General features: G+C 42.9%; 1 protein-coding gene across 1 annotated transcript; it reads left to right on the top strand.

Annotated features, from left to right (window-relative positions):
• The first annotated feature begins 2170 nt into the window (after positions 1-2170).
• LOC147252996 (uncharacterized) lies at positions 2171-15738 on the top strand. The gene is given in 10 exon segments (XM_086217105.1): positions 2171-2276; positions 2456-2513; positions 8252-8329; positions 9628-9888; positions 11443-11730; positions 12036-12152; positions 12283-12353; positions 12515-12606; positions 12608-14357; positions 14696-15738. Coding segments are annotated over 9 exon segments (2730 nt in total). The 5' UTR covers positions 2171-2276; positions 2456-2473; the 3' UTR covers positions 14729-15738.
• The last annotated feature ends 432 nt before the right edge of the window (positions 15739-16170 follow it).

Genomic DNA, 16170 nt, shown 5'->3' with positions numbered 1-16170 from the left:
TCAGACATAAACATGTATCACCATAAATTGTCATAATCCAATCAGATTCTTCTCAGTTGGTTGTAGGTGAACCGCTTATATTCAAATTTTTGTGAAGCAACTTTTGACATCTTTTTCCCCCCCAAAACTCTCAGACTTTTTTTTATTTTTCAAAAACTTTTTCAGGCCTGGAAATGACCACAAGTTTCGTGACTTTTCCAGGTTTATCATGACTGTATGAACCCTTTGTTCTCATCACAACAAGTAAATGTTGAGCATGTGGAACACAAACGTCCATCCATCCATTTTCTTCTGCTTATCCTGTTAAGGGTCACCGGGGGGTGGAGCCTATCCCAGCAGCCTTCAGGCAAGAGTTGAGGTTCACCCTGGACAGGTCGCCAGACCATCGCAGGACCAACACATAGAGACAAACAACCATTCACACTCACAGTCACACCTACGGTCAATTTAGAGAATCAATCAGCCTCGTCCCCTCTTGATGTCTTTGGACTGTGGGAGGAAGCCGGAGTACCAGAGAGAACCCACACAGGAACAGGGAGAACATGGAGACTCCACACAGAAAGATCCTGTGCTGGAGCCGGGACTCGAACCCGGAACCTTCTTGCTGTGAAGCAACAGTGCTGACCACTGCACCACCGTGCCGCCCAGGTGTAATTTTGCACATCATAAATGTCAGAACTAAGTTCTTCCTTAAAATCACAAACTTTTTTTTTTTTGTAACAAAAATATTTTCTTTCCATAAATGAACCACATGAGATGGAGATGACCTGTTTGTACAAAAAAACCAAAAAAACCCAAAGGTTGTTGTCTCCCTGAGCAGCAGCTCGATCTCAAAAAAACGTGGATGATTTATATTTTATTTATTTCCCCGCAAAGCCCATCTTGGTAACACATTTCTGTATACCTTAATACATACAGTATGCTGTTGGGATCCTGAGGTTGACTTTTTAATCAGCATTCCTCATGAAAATTTGATATCGAGATCAATAAAGATGGAACATACGCTTACTCTTTATATCATGCATATCACATCACAGTATTGATTACAACTGAATATTTATCAAATGCTGTTATTGTATAGACATTCTCCCTGGCAGAACCATCATGCTGACACTTCCTTTATGTTCAATTGAATCAAAGAGGAGCTCACGTAGCCGTCTTGTGACAGGATGAGTGACTCTACTTTTTGATACAGGATGGTTAAAAAAAAAGAAAGGCAACATTTTCTGCACACAAAAATCACTGAATAAGTTCCTCTTCGACACATCTTGATATCAAGCTTACACACAATGGAACTTCCTTGTGTACGACGACTGTATCATATTTGGTCTCTCACCAGGAAAAAAGAAGTTATATTTTCAACTTTCCTCCATGTAATTCAGTTTGCATTCGCTTTTTTCTTCACAAAGCAAGAACCTTGTTAGTTTTATCACGATATATCCTGATATCATATATGGATATTGTGTTACTTTGCGTACTTTACTGAAAATTTGAAATTACAGCCGCAAATACAACCTGCGTCAGACCATCCGGGTTTTTCGAATACGTTAATACGATGTGTGCATCACATCATATTCTGAACCCGAAAGACAAACCGAGTGAAAACGATTTCATTCAAAATGTCCACTCCAGTGTATTTGAATAATATTTGCAAAGTTGTACACGCTACCGAACACAATAAATATAGCTGCCGTAACATCCCATTAAAAAATTATGTGCATGTAAGTGCTTGTGTCACTGACTGAACATTAACACACTGAAATATAGCTGCCATAATGCTTCCAGGGGCTGGAATAGCCGTGCAGTAGGATGGAAGGTGGATGGTGATATACTGTTGTATTGATTTTATCACAGCCTTCACGATGACTTATATTCATAAAAATGAAATATTAAATAATTTACAACAAAAATAAATAAATCCTGGCTCAATTTTGTCAAGAAGAAACATTCATCTAGGTATCCAACAAATGTGTCACTTTTTTTTTGAGGTTTCAGAAATAAAAGCACATGTTTAAGCTTCTTTCAAAATAACTGATGCTAAGTAACAGTAGGAAAAATTGTTTGTTTGGCATAAATTTAAAAAAAAAATCTTGAAACATGACCGGTTATGATAAACAACACTTTTCTCAGGCTATTGCGGCTACGGCCCCTTTAAGGGAACAGGTGTGTCCTTGACAGGTACTGACAGAGAAACAGGAAGTACACTCATTCGTTAACAAACACATCATCAAAGCCTTATTAGAATAAAAAAATGCACACGGCAAGAAAATATTCTGGTAAGTTTAATACCTTCTCGTCTCAGTTAAAGGAGAGTTTTTAAAACCGGAAATGACTTTTTTGCTTTTGACCATCCTTCCCGTCTATAGCCTTTCAGTCGTGTTTAGGGGAAAGTGTGAGAAAACGATCTATTGTAAAAGTTATTTTTGTTGTCTGTAATGGTTTTATGTCTCCGCAGACCGTCCTGGCTGACGACATGAGGCCAGCTCTGCTCCTTATCAGCCTCTCCCTGGCAGGTAAAACAATTTGAGCGGACACTTTCTCTCCTGTCCCGACATTTGAGCAGTTCAAACGTCTCACCAAAGTCTCTAAAGTGTATCAGTGGAGCCTGTAGTGCGGGGAAAACAGGTCGTGGAGGAGAGCTGTGGCATTCCGAGCACGTCCGTAAGACAATTGCATTTCAAGCAGCAAGCTCTTCTCAGCCGCTCTTAAACCTGCGCGGCTGCATTCCCATCTGTGCGCTGACTGCAGAGTGACGTGGTGCCTTCACGGCCTCCACTGCATCTCAGCCCTCATTGATTCAGAGTGACTTTGGGCTTACTGTCTCTGTTCATGCATGTCGTTTGGTATTTTCTCAGAAGGAATAGGCGATATCGTTAAATAATAGGTCTGTTGTTGCTCATGCATGAACAATAGGCCTGCTGGGGTGGAGGAAATGTTTGCAATTTATGTATGAAAACATGACTTAGATATTATTTGATCCAAATCAGACCCCGAGGTTTCTGTAACCCCATTTTGTGTTTTCTTGTGTGGGTGTTTTCCTCACTTGGATGAGAGTGTAAAGCAGGACTAGTCAGCTGTATTGTTCAAGGGGGCCACATTCAGCCTAATGTTTGAAAAAGTGGAAAAATAAGGTTTGTCCAACAAAATTTGGACTTAAAAAATAGCAGCAAACATGTAAGCTCAACTGAAATTGTTCTCTTGATAGTTGGACTCGAATAGCTAGATAATGCGGTTGGAAATCGGTTGACTTTGGCATCTGTACGCTTCAATCAGCCCTAAACTGGCACGGCTCTCTGCAGAAGTTCTGTAGCATCCAACGTGGTGCTTAGAATGAAGAGTCGAAAGCAGCAAACATTCGTGCGTGGTGGATGAAACAACAGCAAAAAATAAATAAAAAAATGCTATGTTCCCGGGCAAACTGGGGAAATGTGCTCAGTCTCGGCTTCAAAAATTTGTCTTTTTTTTTGTGGAAGTTTTCAAATGTCAGCCCACTGTTTGAGAGAGATCCTGCGTATTAACGTATTTGGTGTGTAGAAGGGTACACCGCCACCTCACGTTCTGAAGGCAGATGTACTTTGGTGAATAAATCTGTTCTTCCATGGTTCTTGTATACCTGGACTACCACAATGATCCAATTAAATGGCCTAACCAAGTGTATCTGTAGCAGAACTGCAGCGGTCCGGCAGCTGGACGTTCCACACAGCTAACATTCTCTGTATATGCTCTCACAACGCGCCGGCGCCTTTACGGAACTTTTTTTTTTTCATTGCAAAAGTAAGCAGGCAATAAATTAAAAGAAAAATAAAAAGGCGTAAGTCTAATTAGACAGATTGCTTGATTTAATTTCCTTTCCAACACAAGCTGTGATATCTGTAGCCCCAAAAGTAAACACATTTGAAATAAATTAATTCTACAACACATTCTGTCAGCCATTTGGCGTAATTTGGCCACGACTGACTTTTTTTTTTTTTTTTTTAATCTAGCAACATCACAACATTTTCTGTAAACAGTTATAGTCTTTCTTTTTCAGAACTTAGATCTCGCACACACACACACACACGCGCGCGCGCGCAGACACACAAGTGGCTTCAATTTGAACACCTCCTGAAATGAACGATTCCTCAGGATCCGGCTCCTTTCAAAGAGAACACTGTTGGTTCGGAGGATTTATTGTGCAGAGAATGTTTGTTATTTTGTTTTTCTTCGGGGTTTAAATTTGATGTGCTGGATCTTGAGGACCCCCTTTTTTTTTTTTTGTCTTGGAGATGTTCATCTATATTCATAAACATAACTGACACGGAGGCCTTTGTGTTTTGAGCTGGCCCACACCACCAATTGGCCCACAGGTCACCAGTTGAAGGGGGCCCGGTGTCGGGACAGAGCGTGTTGAACCTTGAAGAGCCCCTCGAAGCCAAACTGTGATTTTGGTTTTACGTGAATAAGACGTTGATTCGATTTGAAGCTCAGCCTGCATCTTTGTTACAAAACAATGAATATAAATGCTTTACATTTTAAAAAAAAAGACAAGATCGTAATCTTTATAATTTCAAAAGATAATTGAATCAGCGTGTAGGCTACAAAATATGACACAAATTGCACGGCTGCTTGAAGTAATCCCTTCTTAACAGGAAGCTTTGGAGAGAAAGAGAAAGCCTGTAACGTGGGTGTATGGTATTCTTGTGTCACCAGGGTCTGATAATTGGCACCAACACAGTGTTAGGGATAAAGTCTGATTCTGTATTTTTCCAAGTATCAAATAAGGTACTACTGAAACGGAGGATTGATGCTATTAATATCGATTTTTTTGGTGTACTGAAAGCCTGATAAAGCGTATTGCGCCGTCTCCTCAAATTACAACCCAATAATGAGACAGTGTTAGAGGAGGTGACATGTTCCTTCATTACTGTGAAAGCATGCACGTGGACATGCAGATTATTTTGAGTCAGTCCCACATGCATTGTCCTGCTTCCATAAATACTTGCTAGGAGGCCATGCGTGTATTCTCCACTGGAAAAAAAAAACCGAAGTGCTCTTTGAGTAATCACATAACAACTTTTACTGTAGATTTACTGACTAACACAGAAATCCAATAATAGAGCCTCACTCTCATAACAGCATTTAATGTTTTTCAAATGTCACATAATTGGCACAAAAGTAGGGTAGCTATTATTGTGATATCAATTTTCCCATCCCGAGTTGAAGATTGTCTCAGCTTAGCCTGACATTTCACAGTGTCGGCTGGATAAAAATGAAAAGGATCAAGCAGCAAAGATCTACTTGTATTTGTGCTGCAGCAGCAAATGAGCGTAGAAAATTAGCACCAGGAATTTAAATTATATTTTAATTTGTTCCTTGACTAAGGCTTGCTGTTCATGCATGAAAGATAATAATTAAAGTAATAATCGGCAGCATTTTCATAAAATTAAATACTCATTTTGCTGCTGTCTATTGAAAATTGATACAGCAAAATTGTGATCCAACCTACACAGTTCAGAAAATGCTTTTGCCCTCTTTGCCAGAATGATAACTACCAAACTGCTGATGTTTAGAACAAACATCCTTTTGGATGTGTTTTACATTTTGAGAACTAAAAGGTTAGTTTGGGATCAATGGAGGAAATGGATTGTTCAACAAAAGAAGTTCCAAGTTGAGGCTTTTATTTTGTTATTTAAGATTCAGTCATAACATGATTAGTAGGATTATTATTGTTGCTATCAAATGCACTGTCTGTAGCATTTTCCATTTTGCTGAAGGGTTAAAAACAGTTCGATTTATATTTACATTAATTTAATTAACAGGGCTAATTAATTTCCTGCATGTTTTTAATCGTGGCAGTTCGGATTCATTTTCAATACTGACATGACTTCTGGGCTCTCTGCTCTTTTGGATTCCAACTCCGCATCTCTACATGTTAAACATCCTATAGTTAATTAAAATGACTAGATTGTGACTCATAACAGCTGGTGGTGAATTGCTTCTGTGTTGTGGCCTTGCAAAAAACACAAAAGCACTACATGAACACAAGCAGCCCTGTGCTGCCAGAGTGTTTCTCTTCACTTCAGATTCATGACTCGTTATCTTTCTGCCCCTGTTTGGGGAAAAAAAGCACCAAGGCCACAGATATTTTTACCTGCCCACGGAAACGGTTTGTCTTTAACATCCCGGTACTTGCACGCAGTCCATCTCGCTGCCAGCTCCTGTCACTGTATTCTCCGTGAGAGATGTGTGAAAGCAGCCCAGCGAGACTGATCAGGACCATATTGATTTGATTTACTATAATTCACTGGCCAGCACATTCTGGCATGGTAGTTTCGCATGCTAGTATAGGGGAATTGAAAATTCATGGGTTTCTTTGCCTGAATCTGTAATACCAACGCAAACAAGAGAGACTAGCAGCCAGAATACACAGAAATGGCAACGCTTTTCTCCATCTTTACATAAAACAAATGGACAAACAGCCTGAATGTGTAAAATAAATGTTTCTATACGTAAGGAGTTTTTATAAAATTGCCTACAATTCTTGAGAAGAGAGAGAGAGAGAGATGGTAAATGTGATTTCAACAAGGCTTATGTTAAGATGGGCAAACAAAACCACAAAATAGATTTTTAGCTCGGGATCACTGGCAATCCAAAAATACATGGTGTGAAATCTACAAGGGAGGAAAAACTGTGTACTAGAGTAATTGGTTTTTACCTCTTGAGCCCCACCTGGGTGTATATGTGTGTGTGAGTGTGTGTGTGTTCTCTGCAACAGCAAAATAGGTATTCAGAGAGGTAAAGGTTCCATTGCATCAAAATTAAAAACGCTCCATTACAAGTAAAAGTACTGATCTCAGCCTTCAAAATGACAGATGAATAAAAGTGTGTGCTTAAAAGATTGTTCCAGTAGTTCTAAACCTGGGCTTTATTTTCCAGTCCTTTTTTATTTCTAAATTATTACCAAAATGATCAGAATCGTTTCTTATCAAGGGAGTACGCTTTGACCAGCAACTGCAAAATGGCTACAAAGTAATCCCATGGGGCATTTGTCCATGTCAAAGTAGAAAGTGCTTGTTTTTAACCACTGACAAGCTCAGATTGTGTGAAGTGTCTGACAACATAATTGAAAGGATCCCCACTGAGACAGACGTGTCTGAAGCTCGGTTTAGGATTGTGCTGGGTCTACACGGACCCTGCACCTTCCACGAAGCACCTGACCTCAAACGTAGGTGAGCAGTTGGCTATTGGGGTTGTGTCACGCTTCAAATATGCAGATGACAAATGCTAGTTAGCTACGGGGCCTCTATGCTGTTGTGTTGTTTTTCCTTTTTTCTTTTTTAACTTCAAACAATGGCACCTGAAACCGAGCAAACAGTTTTGTGAGTGAGTGAGTGAGTGGGAATTGTAACGCCACGTGAAAGCCACGCCACATTACACGACGGAGGGATGTCCCTACTCACACCGTAACCAACGGCATTGATTGGACGCAAAACTATAAACAAGCTCAAATGGTGATCCAGTTCTTGCTCAAAAGAAAAGTCTCTCATTCTGGAATCTTGGAGGGAGTGAGAGTGAGTTAGAGGCGGCAGACTGAGGATGCGTGTCGCTTTGTAAAATGATGCTTCATGTTTTAGCAATTCGGAATTGTAGCAACCTAATAACACACCTCGCTTTCATGCTCTCGCAGACGATTCAGGGATGTGCTGAAGATATGCTAGAGTTGGATGAAACTTTCCATCCATACCCTGCGCCCTCATGCTAACAGGCAACTTTTGGTCAGATAAGAAAGGAAATCTTACTCCAAAGTAGTTTTTCTTTCAGAAAAACACTGTCAAGATTCGCTCTGCGGACAGCCTCTGAAATGTGAGAAGAGCCCCAAAAAGATTTTTTTGTACAGGACAAAGCAAAAAGATTGGACCACACAGTGAGATTTATTATTGATTTTCTCTGCAAAGTATGAAGTAACTCGGATTATATGACGGGCACCGCTGTGGGAACAGGCCTCGTGGTCAACCTGAAATACGCTGGAGAGATTATACATCTCCTCTGACCAGGGAGGGCCTTGGGATGGTGGGGAGACGGACATTAGGGTCACCTTGCCTTGACCCAGGCAAGAGTGCTAGAATGTGGATGGATGATTAAAAAGTGCAGTAATGGAGTTGAATTATAAAGTAGCAAAAGGAGGAAATGCCGTTAAACTTGGATGTGCAATACTTATACATGCTCGTTGTGTCTCATCACCTCTGGTTCTCTCCCGTTTTTCCCTTTTCAGCTTTCCTCACTGCTGATGTTCTGGTGCAGGAACCAGTTGAGAGCCAGTTCCAGACGGACCTAGTGCTGGTTGACCCTGGTAGGGAGATACTGTTCCTATCCATGACACTGCAATAACAAGACATTGGGTTTATGGGCTGGAGGGACTTCAGTGGTAAAGGATGTTGACCAGTTCTGGGGGAGGGTCACCATCACCAACACCCATCTCCGAACTGGAAGCTTCCAACTAAGAGATGTAGGGAACCACACTGTGTGGGTGTATCCCCCTGCTACCACAGGCCTGACTGCTAACACCTGATCGATACAACTGAGGGTGTTCGTTAAGAGATAAAGGAGAGTGTCTGTGAGTTCATTTAGGACAAGAGGAGGAGTAAGGGACGGGAGGAGGGGTGATGGAGTGTGCAGGAGAGGGAGGTTTTCGGGGGGGTGATAATGTTGAGGAAAAGAGGGATGATTTGGGGAGTAAGAGAATTAGTCTGGGAGGTCTAATGAAATTAGTGACCCATAGTCAGCAAGGTAAAATTAATGAAAACGGAGGAGAGGATGAAGCTAGTGGCTCAGGGATTTATGCATAATTTATACATATTTGATATGCAGTACTCAAGCTCTTAGATGTTTGATATTGTATTATTTTAAATGTAGCAGTATTTGCATTCATTTACATACAATACTGTAATGGAGCCTGAACAGCTGTTGCCTTATTTTGATCAGCCCACGCTGTGGGGATTACGCTGGTCTTTCCCATCCCCGTCCTCCTCACCGGTGCGAATGGGGTGACAGGGTTACCGAATTGTTCTGAGCTCTAGTCTGTTATTGCTGAAAGGTCATAGCCTCCAAACTCACGACAGCAGGTTCATGTCATTGTCCTTGAGCGTAACTCTCAACCTCCTACATCAGTCACTCACTCTGGAAATGAGAGTTAGCAAAAATCCCACAAAATGCTGCCGTTGAGTCACAGGCGAGTAGAAAGTCTGCAACAATATGAGGGATGAAAGCTGTTGAATAGTTCTGCTGATGTTTCTTTCTGTTTGCTGCAGATTTCTTCGTCAGAGCCTCGTCTGTCCCCCCTCTCTCTCCTCTCCCCTCTCCAATTATTTAACTTAGGCTGCCCGCCAAGAGGCATCTCGGCTACCACTCGTACCGTCTGCCCCTTTATTCACCATCTGTGCCTCTATCTGAAACTTGTCCCTTCTCAGCTCTCACTAGCTTTGATTACAACAAATTATCCTCAACAGCAATATAAAACTGGCCTCCATTGTTCTGTCACTCCAACATTTGAAGTGAGCTCTCTCTCATACTCATTAAAAATCTTGTCTTGGTTTTTCTGCTTTTGTAGCTTTTTTGGAGCGATTTTTATGTTTTACTCTGTACATGCAGTTGCCGGGGTGAGTCTGTTTGTGCCCTCAGTGGCAGTGGAGGGGACGAATGTGTCTCTGAGGTGTACATGGACAGCTGGGACGGATATTTCGGTCCAGTGGGGGAAAGACGACTCAGCCATCATCGCTGATTCCAGAATCACCATCTTGGAAGGCTTGCTCGTCATCAGCCCAGCCAGGCGGAGCGATACTGGCCGATACACGTGTACTGTCAGCAACCCTGTCAGTGCAGAAACTGCCTCAGAGAGCCTCAGGATCTACTGTGAGTTTCCACTGATCAAGACAAGTGGCAGCTTATCTGCTGCAGCCACTGCAAATAGCAGTAGCTTATCTGCTTATCCACATTGCACTGCATGCAGTGTGCTGAATTCTGCTCAGATCCCCGTCATTCATCTGTAAGCCTCTGCTGCTGCTGCTGCTGCTGCTTTAGTTGTTTTTACCTCATGTGATACTGTATCATCCCACCACACCCAATCTACTTACTCCAATGAAACTCATCAGAGCGTCTGTGAAATATGTCAGGGCAATTCACGCCACATCTATATACCCTTTCAGACATGCACGGCTCTTTACGTGTCCAAGTTGTGGACCTGACTTTAATCTGGTCACGCAGAGAATGTTTCTGTCTTGTTCTCTAATAGAAGCTAAACCCACAAATATTGGACCCTATAGAAAAGACCAAAAACCACTGAAAAATCTTTTCCTAATGGCCAGTAGAGGGCAACCCTTCTGGTTTTAAAAGGAAGTTTTTATAGAAGTCTCTGATCAACTGATCCTACCCTTGATGTACTACCACAGAAAATATTTTCCTAGTGATTTTATATGTTCTTAGGTCAGTGTTTGACCAGATATGGGGTATATTCACAAAAGTCATCAAGTATGGTTCGTGTTCTCCAGAGAATTATGGAAATATCCAATTAGGATTTCTCTGACCTTCTAATAAATTGAGCTTAAATACCTCTGGTCATGACTTAAGGCCATATTCAGAACTCATCTATGCCTTCATGACATCTTTCGCTGTATTTGACCTGATTGGGGGGGGGGGGGGGGGATCTAAAAAAAAAAAAGTGTATATATGCCAGATACAGCCTGGATTGTGAGAATCTCAGAAGTATCTGCTCAGGATACCTCCGGCCGTTCTTCTTTATGGTTCAGTTCCTTCTGTTTGCAAAGACACCTAAAATTCCAAACTTTGAAAAGGACCCCACAAATGTCATGGTGCGCACTCATTCTATGTCCTAAACCCAGACATTTGATCAAAAGCAGCAAATCCTCTCATTTGATGGGCTTGAGCCTGGAAATGTTTAGCCTTTTTGGGGTGAGTTGTTATTTAATCGTTCATTTACGAATTACTGTTTCATTTCTTTGATTAATCAAATCATCAGAATCAGTTACACGAGGACCACATGAATGACGTTTTGACCTGATGTAGCTTGAAATGACATTTGAGGTACTCTTTAAAGGGTTAGTATTTAGATTACTATTTACTTGTCTGACACCCAGCTGTCTTTTAAAGTGGACTGCAGTAGTGTATCTTGCCACTATGTTTTCAGACTCCATGCAAGATTTTATGACCTGCAATTCCCCTCAACAGAGGAACGAGTTCATTGGTCGATATGACGCTTTGCAGCAAGTTTATTGAAGGGATGAAAGCTGCTGTCATTTTTCTGATTCCATCAGAAAGTACGCCCCTAACTCATTAGCTGAGTGCAGGCAAGATCAAAGGGCTTTAGCCAGACTTTCATGACTGGGTGAATTTGAACTGAATCAAAATGCAAATGCTCTTTGTTGTCGTCTTTGTTCTTCATAAAACCAGATGGTCCTGACACCCCAGTAATAACCAAGGACACACCTAAAGAGTGTGTAGGAGGAGGTGATGCTAGGGTGGGACAGACGGTGCGTCTCAACTGTATGGCAGATTCGCTGCCGCCTGCCCTCTTCTCGTGGCAAGGCAACGGAGTGCCACTTCCATCTGACCAGCCTGACAGCGGGGTGCTCAGCCTTGAGACGGTCTCAACGAGTGAGAGCGGCGAGTACATATGCACGGCCAGAAACATCATCACAGGCGGTGTGTCAGACCAGAGGACAGACTTGGCCATCGTAGGTGAGTAATGGTGGACGCTGACCTCTCAGTGACTGATAATGATGACGGTTGGTTTTGGACTCGGTCCCTGTATCTGTCTTCACGACAGGAGAGGGACAGAATGTGTCCTGGGAGATTGATCTAGTGAGAATGTGGTCAAAGTCATTCGGTGACTTGCACGCACGCATGCACACACGCACACACACACATGCACACCATTTTCTTTCTCTGTATTGAGTTTATCATCTATTTTCTCTTACTCCTCAAGTCTGTTGAAGCTCCAAACTCATTGTCTTGTTTTATTGACACCATTGTTTCTATTTCAGACACATGTCTTGACGTCGGCGAGGTGGTTGGGATTGTGATTGGCTGCTTGCTGCTGCTCATAATCATTGTGCTCCTCATTCTCCTCATTGTCTGTCTTGTGCAAAGAAGAAGGAGGGGTATGTGTCATGGAGATGATTTTTGTCCACTTTTCCCTTTTCACCCTTTCATTAAGAGACTCATGCACTCCGCTACATCTCCAGTTTGTTCTTTGACTGACGGGATATGTCTTTGTTAATATTTCTGTAGTTACAGAACGACAGCGAGGAAGGGATGGTGTCGTCGTCGTGCAGAAGACTAACCCAAATCCCAGGCCTTTAGTAAGCCACTGTGAAGTTTACATGTGATTCAGTATTGATTTTGTCTTTGTCATGTCCATGTGATGGTGCTAAAGGGCTTTGCTAAAATTAACCCCCTCTTTCTGTCTTTCTTTTGCTGTCTCTTCTCTCCTTCCCATCATTTTTCATTTGCTCCCATTAAGCCCCCAGTTCCACAAACTAATGGTGCGAGGGATTTGGGCCAAGGTCCCCCGCCCCCCCCCCTACTTAAACACACGCGCGCGCGAACGTGACCGCTTACACCTAGCCCCCCGAGAAAGACAGTCATTGCAGCTAAACAGTATGCATAACACACAGCATCACAATGGCCATACCCACACAAATGGAGTCCAACACAATGCTGCTCACGACACCAATTCATATCCCCACAATGGCATTGACAACCCAGCTTTCACACACGCTGATACTCAGAATGCACGCACAAACACACAGCAGCAAAATCCTAACATTGTCATACAGACTGGCGCTGCCCAGGGTAGCAACCAGCCCCCGGCGGTCCAAGTCAGCCTGAACATGCTGCCACAAACTGCCCAGCAAAACGACAGCGCTCAAATGCCCACCATTCATGTCAATCTTAATTCATACTCAACCAATGGTCAACAGACTCAGGATAACTCATTTCCTGTTACCAGTGTGGTCAATAATAACGCTTCACAAATCCCGACAGACAGAGTCCAATCAAATCCCAGAATGCAAAGTGGCCAGTCCTATCCAACTAACACCCAAATGAATGGTGACATGGGTCATCAAGCTCAACCTGATCTCATCCCGACTGGATATACACACCATAACAGAAACAACTCTGCTCAGCGAAATGCAAACACACAGACCTACCAGCAGGACCCAGAGTCCCACAGCAGGTCTGACAGAAGACGTGATGCAGCTGCCAACTCCTCCAGTCGACAGATGCCATGGGATCGCCTCAGAGGGACGCCAGCATATCCAAGCGGCAGACAAACATCACCTGAAATCTTTTCAGATGCTACAGACTACACTACCCATCCCCCCTTAGATCATGCTAGAACGTCAAATAGATCGCTGCCTCAAAGCCAAAATACTTCCCAAACCGGTGCCGTATCCAGACAAGCTGGACCACCATTGGACCGACACGCAGGCCACTCAGCTTATAATCGAGGCTCATACACTCTTAGAGTGCCGCAGCTCGAGCCTGCCCATCACTCACATAGAAACCCCAGCACACAAACGGAGAGGGCTCAGCAAGACATCAGAGGTCCGCCTGCTCGCCAACCTGCCCTCAGGCAGGAAGCCACACACAGCAGTAACCCTCAGGCACTGCCTCTTATGAGCCAGCAGGCCTCTGCCGGCCCCTCTGCTGAGTCACAAGGACTCATGTCACAACAGGGAGTGAGTGCACTGCAGGGCGCAGATACAAGAACTCTCGCTGATCCAAATCACCTTCCACAGGGACACATGGCCCAGCAACACAGAGCAGCACCAAGCCAAACAAAACCACAAGGCCTGGCCGTACAGACTGCAATCCACAGTGCCAGTCAGCCTCGCCAACAAGGCACAGCTCCAGTCCCATACACGGCAGCCCAGCCTACTCCCAGTAACCTCACAGAGGCAGCACTACAAGCTCACACTGTGAGGGCTCAAACATTTCAGAACCGGAGACAACAAACCCAGGCCGCCCTGCTTCACCCAGGACCCCAGCCTCGAGCTCCCGCTGCTGAGGCTGCGCGACCTCCAACTCCACCTCCTGCAATTCCTCTCACACAATTCCAGACTCTTCCCAAGGAACGCACCCAGCACAGATCACCAACAAGGGGCCCTCAGCCCCCCAGACCCCCTGTAAACATACCTGTGGCACAGCGACCTCTTCAAGTTCGCCAAAACCCGCATGTGCATCACCAGCCTACAGCGATACACGCAAGCCATCACCCTAGAAACGTGCATGCCACTGCACACAGGCATGCCCATATCCACAACCACAGGCATCCAGCCCACGTCGCCCACCGACAGCAGGTGAGTAAGACACAATGTGATAGCTTCAGATTGGAGCCAACACACACCATATGTTTATTGATAATTTGCAGCCAAAGATTCTCTCTCAGATGTGCACTTACAACTGTCATATCATTCCTCTTGTGTACTTGCGTGAGCGCAGTGCTGTAGTCCTCCACATTCTCCCTGACAGCCTGTGGATTTATCTTTAGTGTGTACTTCTTGAGGGAAGCTTGACAGTGCCTTTAAGTGCATGTTGCATTTAACAGTGAGAAGGTTTTTAAATGTGGCATTGCATGCCAGAGGTTTTGCTTCCTCTTCTGCATGTCGACAATGAAGGGCTTGTTGTGTCTCTCCAGCAACAGGCTCACGTAGGGAGACCAAGACGATGACAGGCGTCAGCAGACTACAATCTTCAACTGTCCCACAAACCAACAGCTGTCAGACATGATCCATTAAACCAATGAGCAAGAATGACTGCACAGGTTTCCGTAGTCAAAACAAGTGTGGAAAGGTGGCATCTCACCTGGCAAAGTCAGGGTTTTTTTTTCTGATGAAAGAGGCCAATGCATCTCCTGGGTGGGGTGCTAAAATTTGATGAAGTCCTACTTTCTAAGAAAAATGGACTTGTGATTTTTAATTCTTTTCTTAGGAATGGCATTGACTAAATTATGTAAGCTAAAATCCACACACACACACACACACACACACACACACACACACACACACACACACACACACACACACACACACACACACACACACGCACGCACATGCACACACACTGTTGCCCAGCACTACTTTTATTGTAATATTCTGATCTCTGAAGCTCTTGTCATGCTTTTGCAGATTCTCCTCAGAGTTGACAAGTTCAGTGAGCCATAGCGCCGTTCATTTTTAAAACACTTACCTTGGCTAAATGCACTTGTGGTGATGGTCTTAAATTCTTTAACACCTGCAAGTGACCAACTGAAAGTGAGAAGAGGCCTTGCACATGGTGGCCTCTGGGACCAGTGACTATTTTGAAGGACGGTATTAACGGTAGGGTTTCTCTTGATGTACATAGAACTATTTATTTTGTGCCGTCTGTTTACAGATGCCTCTCATGACACTTCTCAATTAAGGGGATTCGCCTCAGTGGAGCTTGGAAGTAATGCTCAGCTAACTATGAAGGGGATCCAGCAAATGGATGGGTGCTTATTAATTAAATGCTTTTATGTGACTTAAATGAGTTGGAAAATAATCACACCCATGCATGAATGAGGTCAACACAAAGACCTAAGCTGCCACGCTTTGTGCTGAGAAAGCAGAGTAACAATTTACTGTCTGAACTTGGTCATGGATAGCACATTAGAAATTATTGAAATTATATATTTATTGATAAGATTATATATATATATATATATATATATATATATATATATATATATATATATATATATATATATATATATATTTTAACCTCAGGAATGTACATCTAAAATGTATTATTAAGGTTGCACTAGTTGATATGTTTAGTCTTTGTATACCAAATTTTTATTCTAAATGTCTCCTTTTGTCAATGCATCCTTTGAATTGGTCCAAATCAACAATTATTTTTAACAATTATTCTCTTTTTTGCCAAAACGTTTCTCATTTTCACAGAAACCTATTGTTCTGTCAAACAGGTACAAAAACGAACTAACTTTTTAGCCACATTTTAGAACTTTGAAATGATCTTATCCAAAAAATCTGCATACTTAATTTGATGTTAAAGACTGGAAGCAAAGCCTGATGGGTATATGTAAGTCCTCAAAGGTGTCAGAAACTCCCTGCTCAGGCTCAGTTTACCATA

Source organism: Aulostomus chinensis, chromosome 11 (genome assembly GCF_037954235.1).
Source record: "Aulostomus chinensis isolate RoL2024-O1b breed Wild chromosome 11, RoL_Achi_v1.0, whole genome shotgun sequence".
NCBI classification, from domain to species: domain Eukaryota; kingdom Metazoa; phylum Chordata; class Actinopteri; order Syngnathiformes; family Aulostomidae; genus Aulostomus; species Aulostomus chinensis.
Note: the sequence above shows the minus strand (reverse complement) of the source record. Positions and strands in the feature narration are given on the sequence as shown.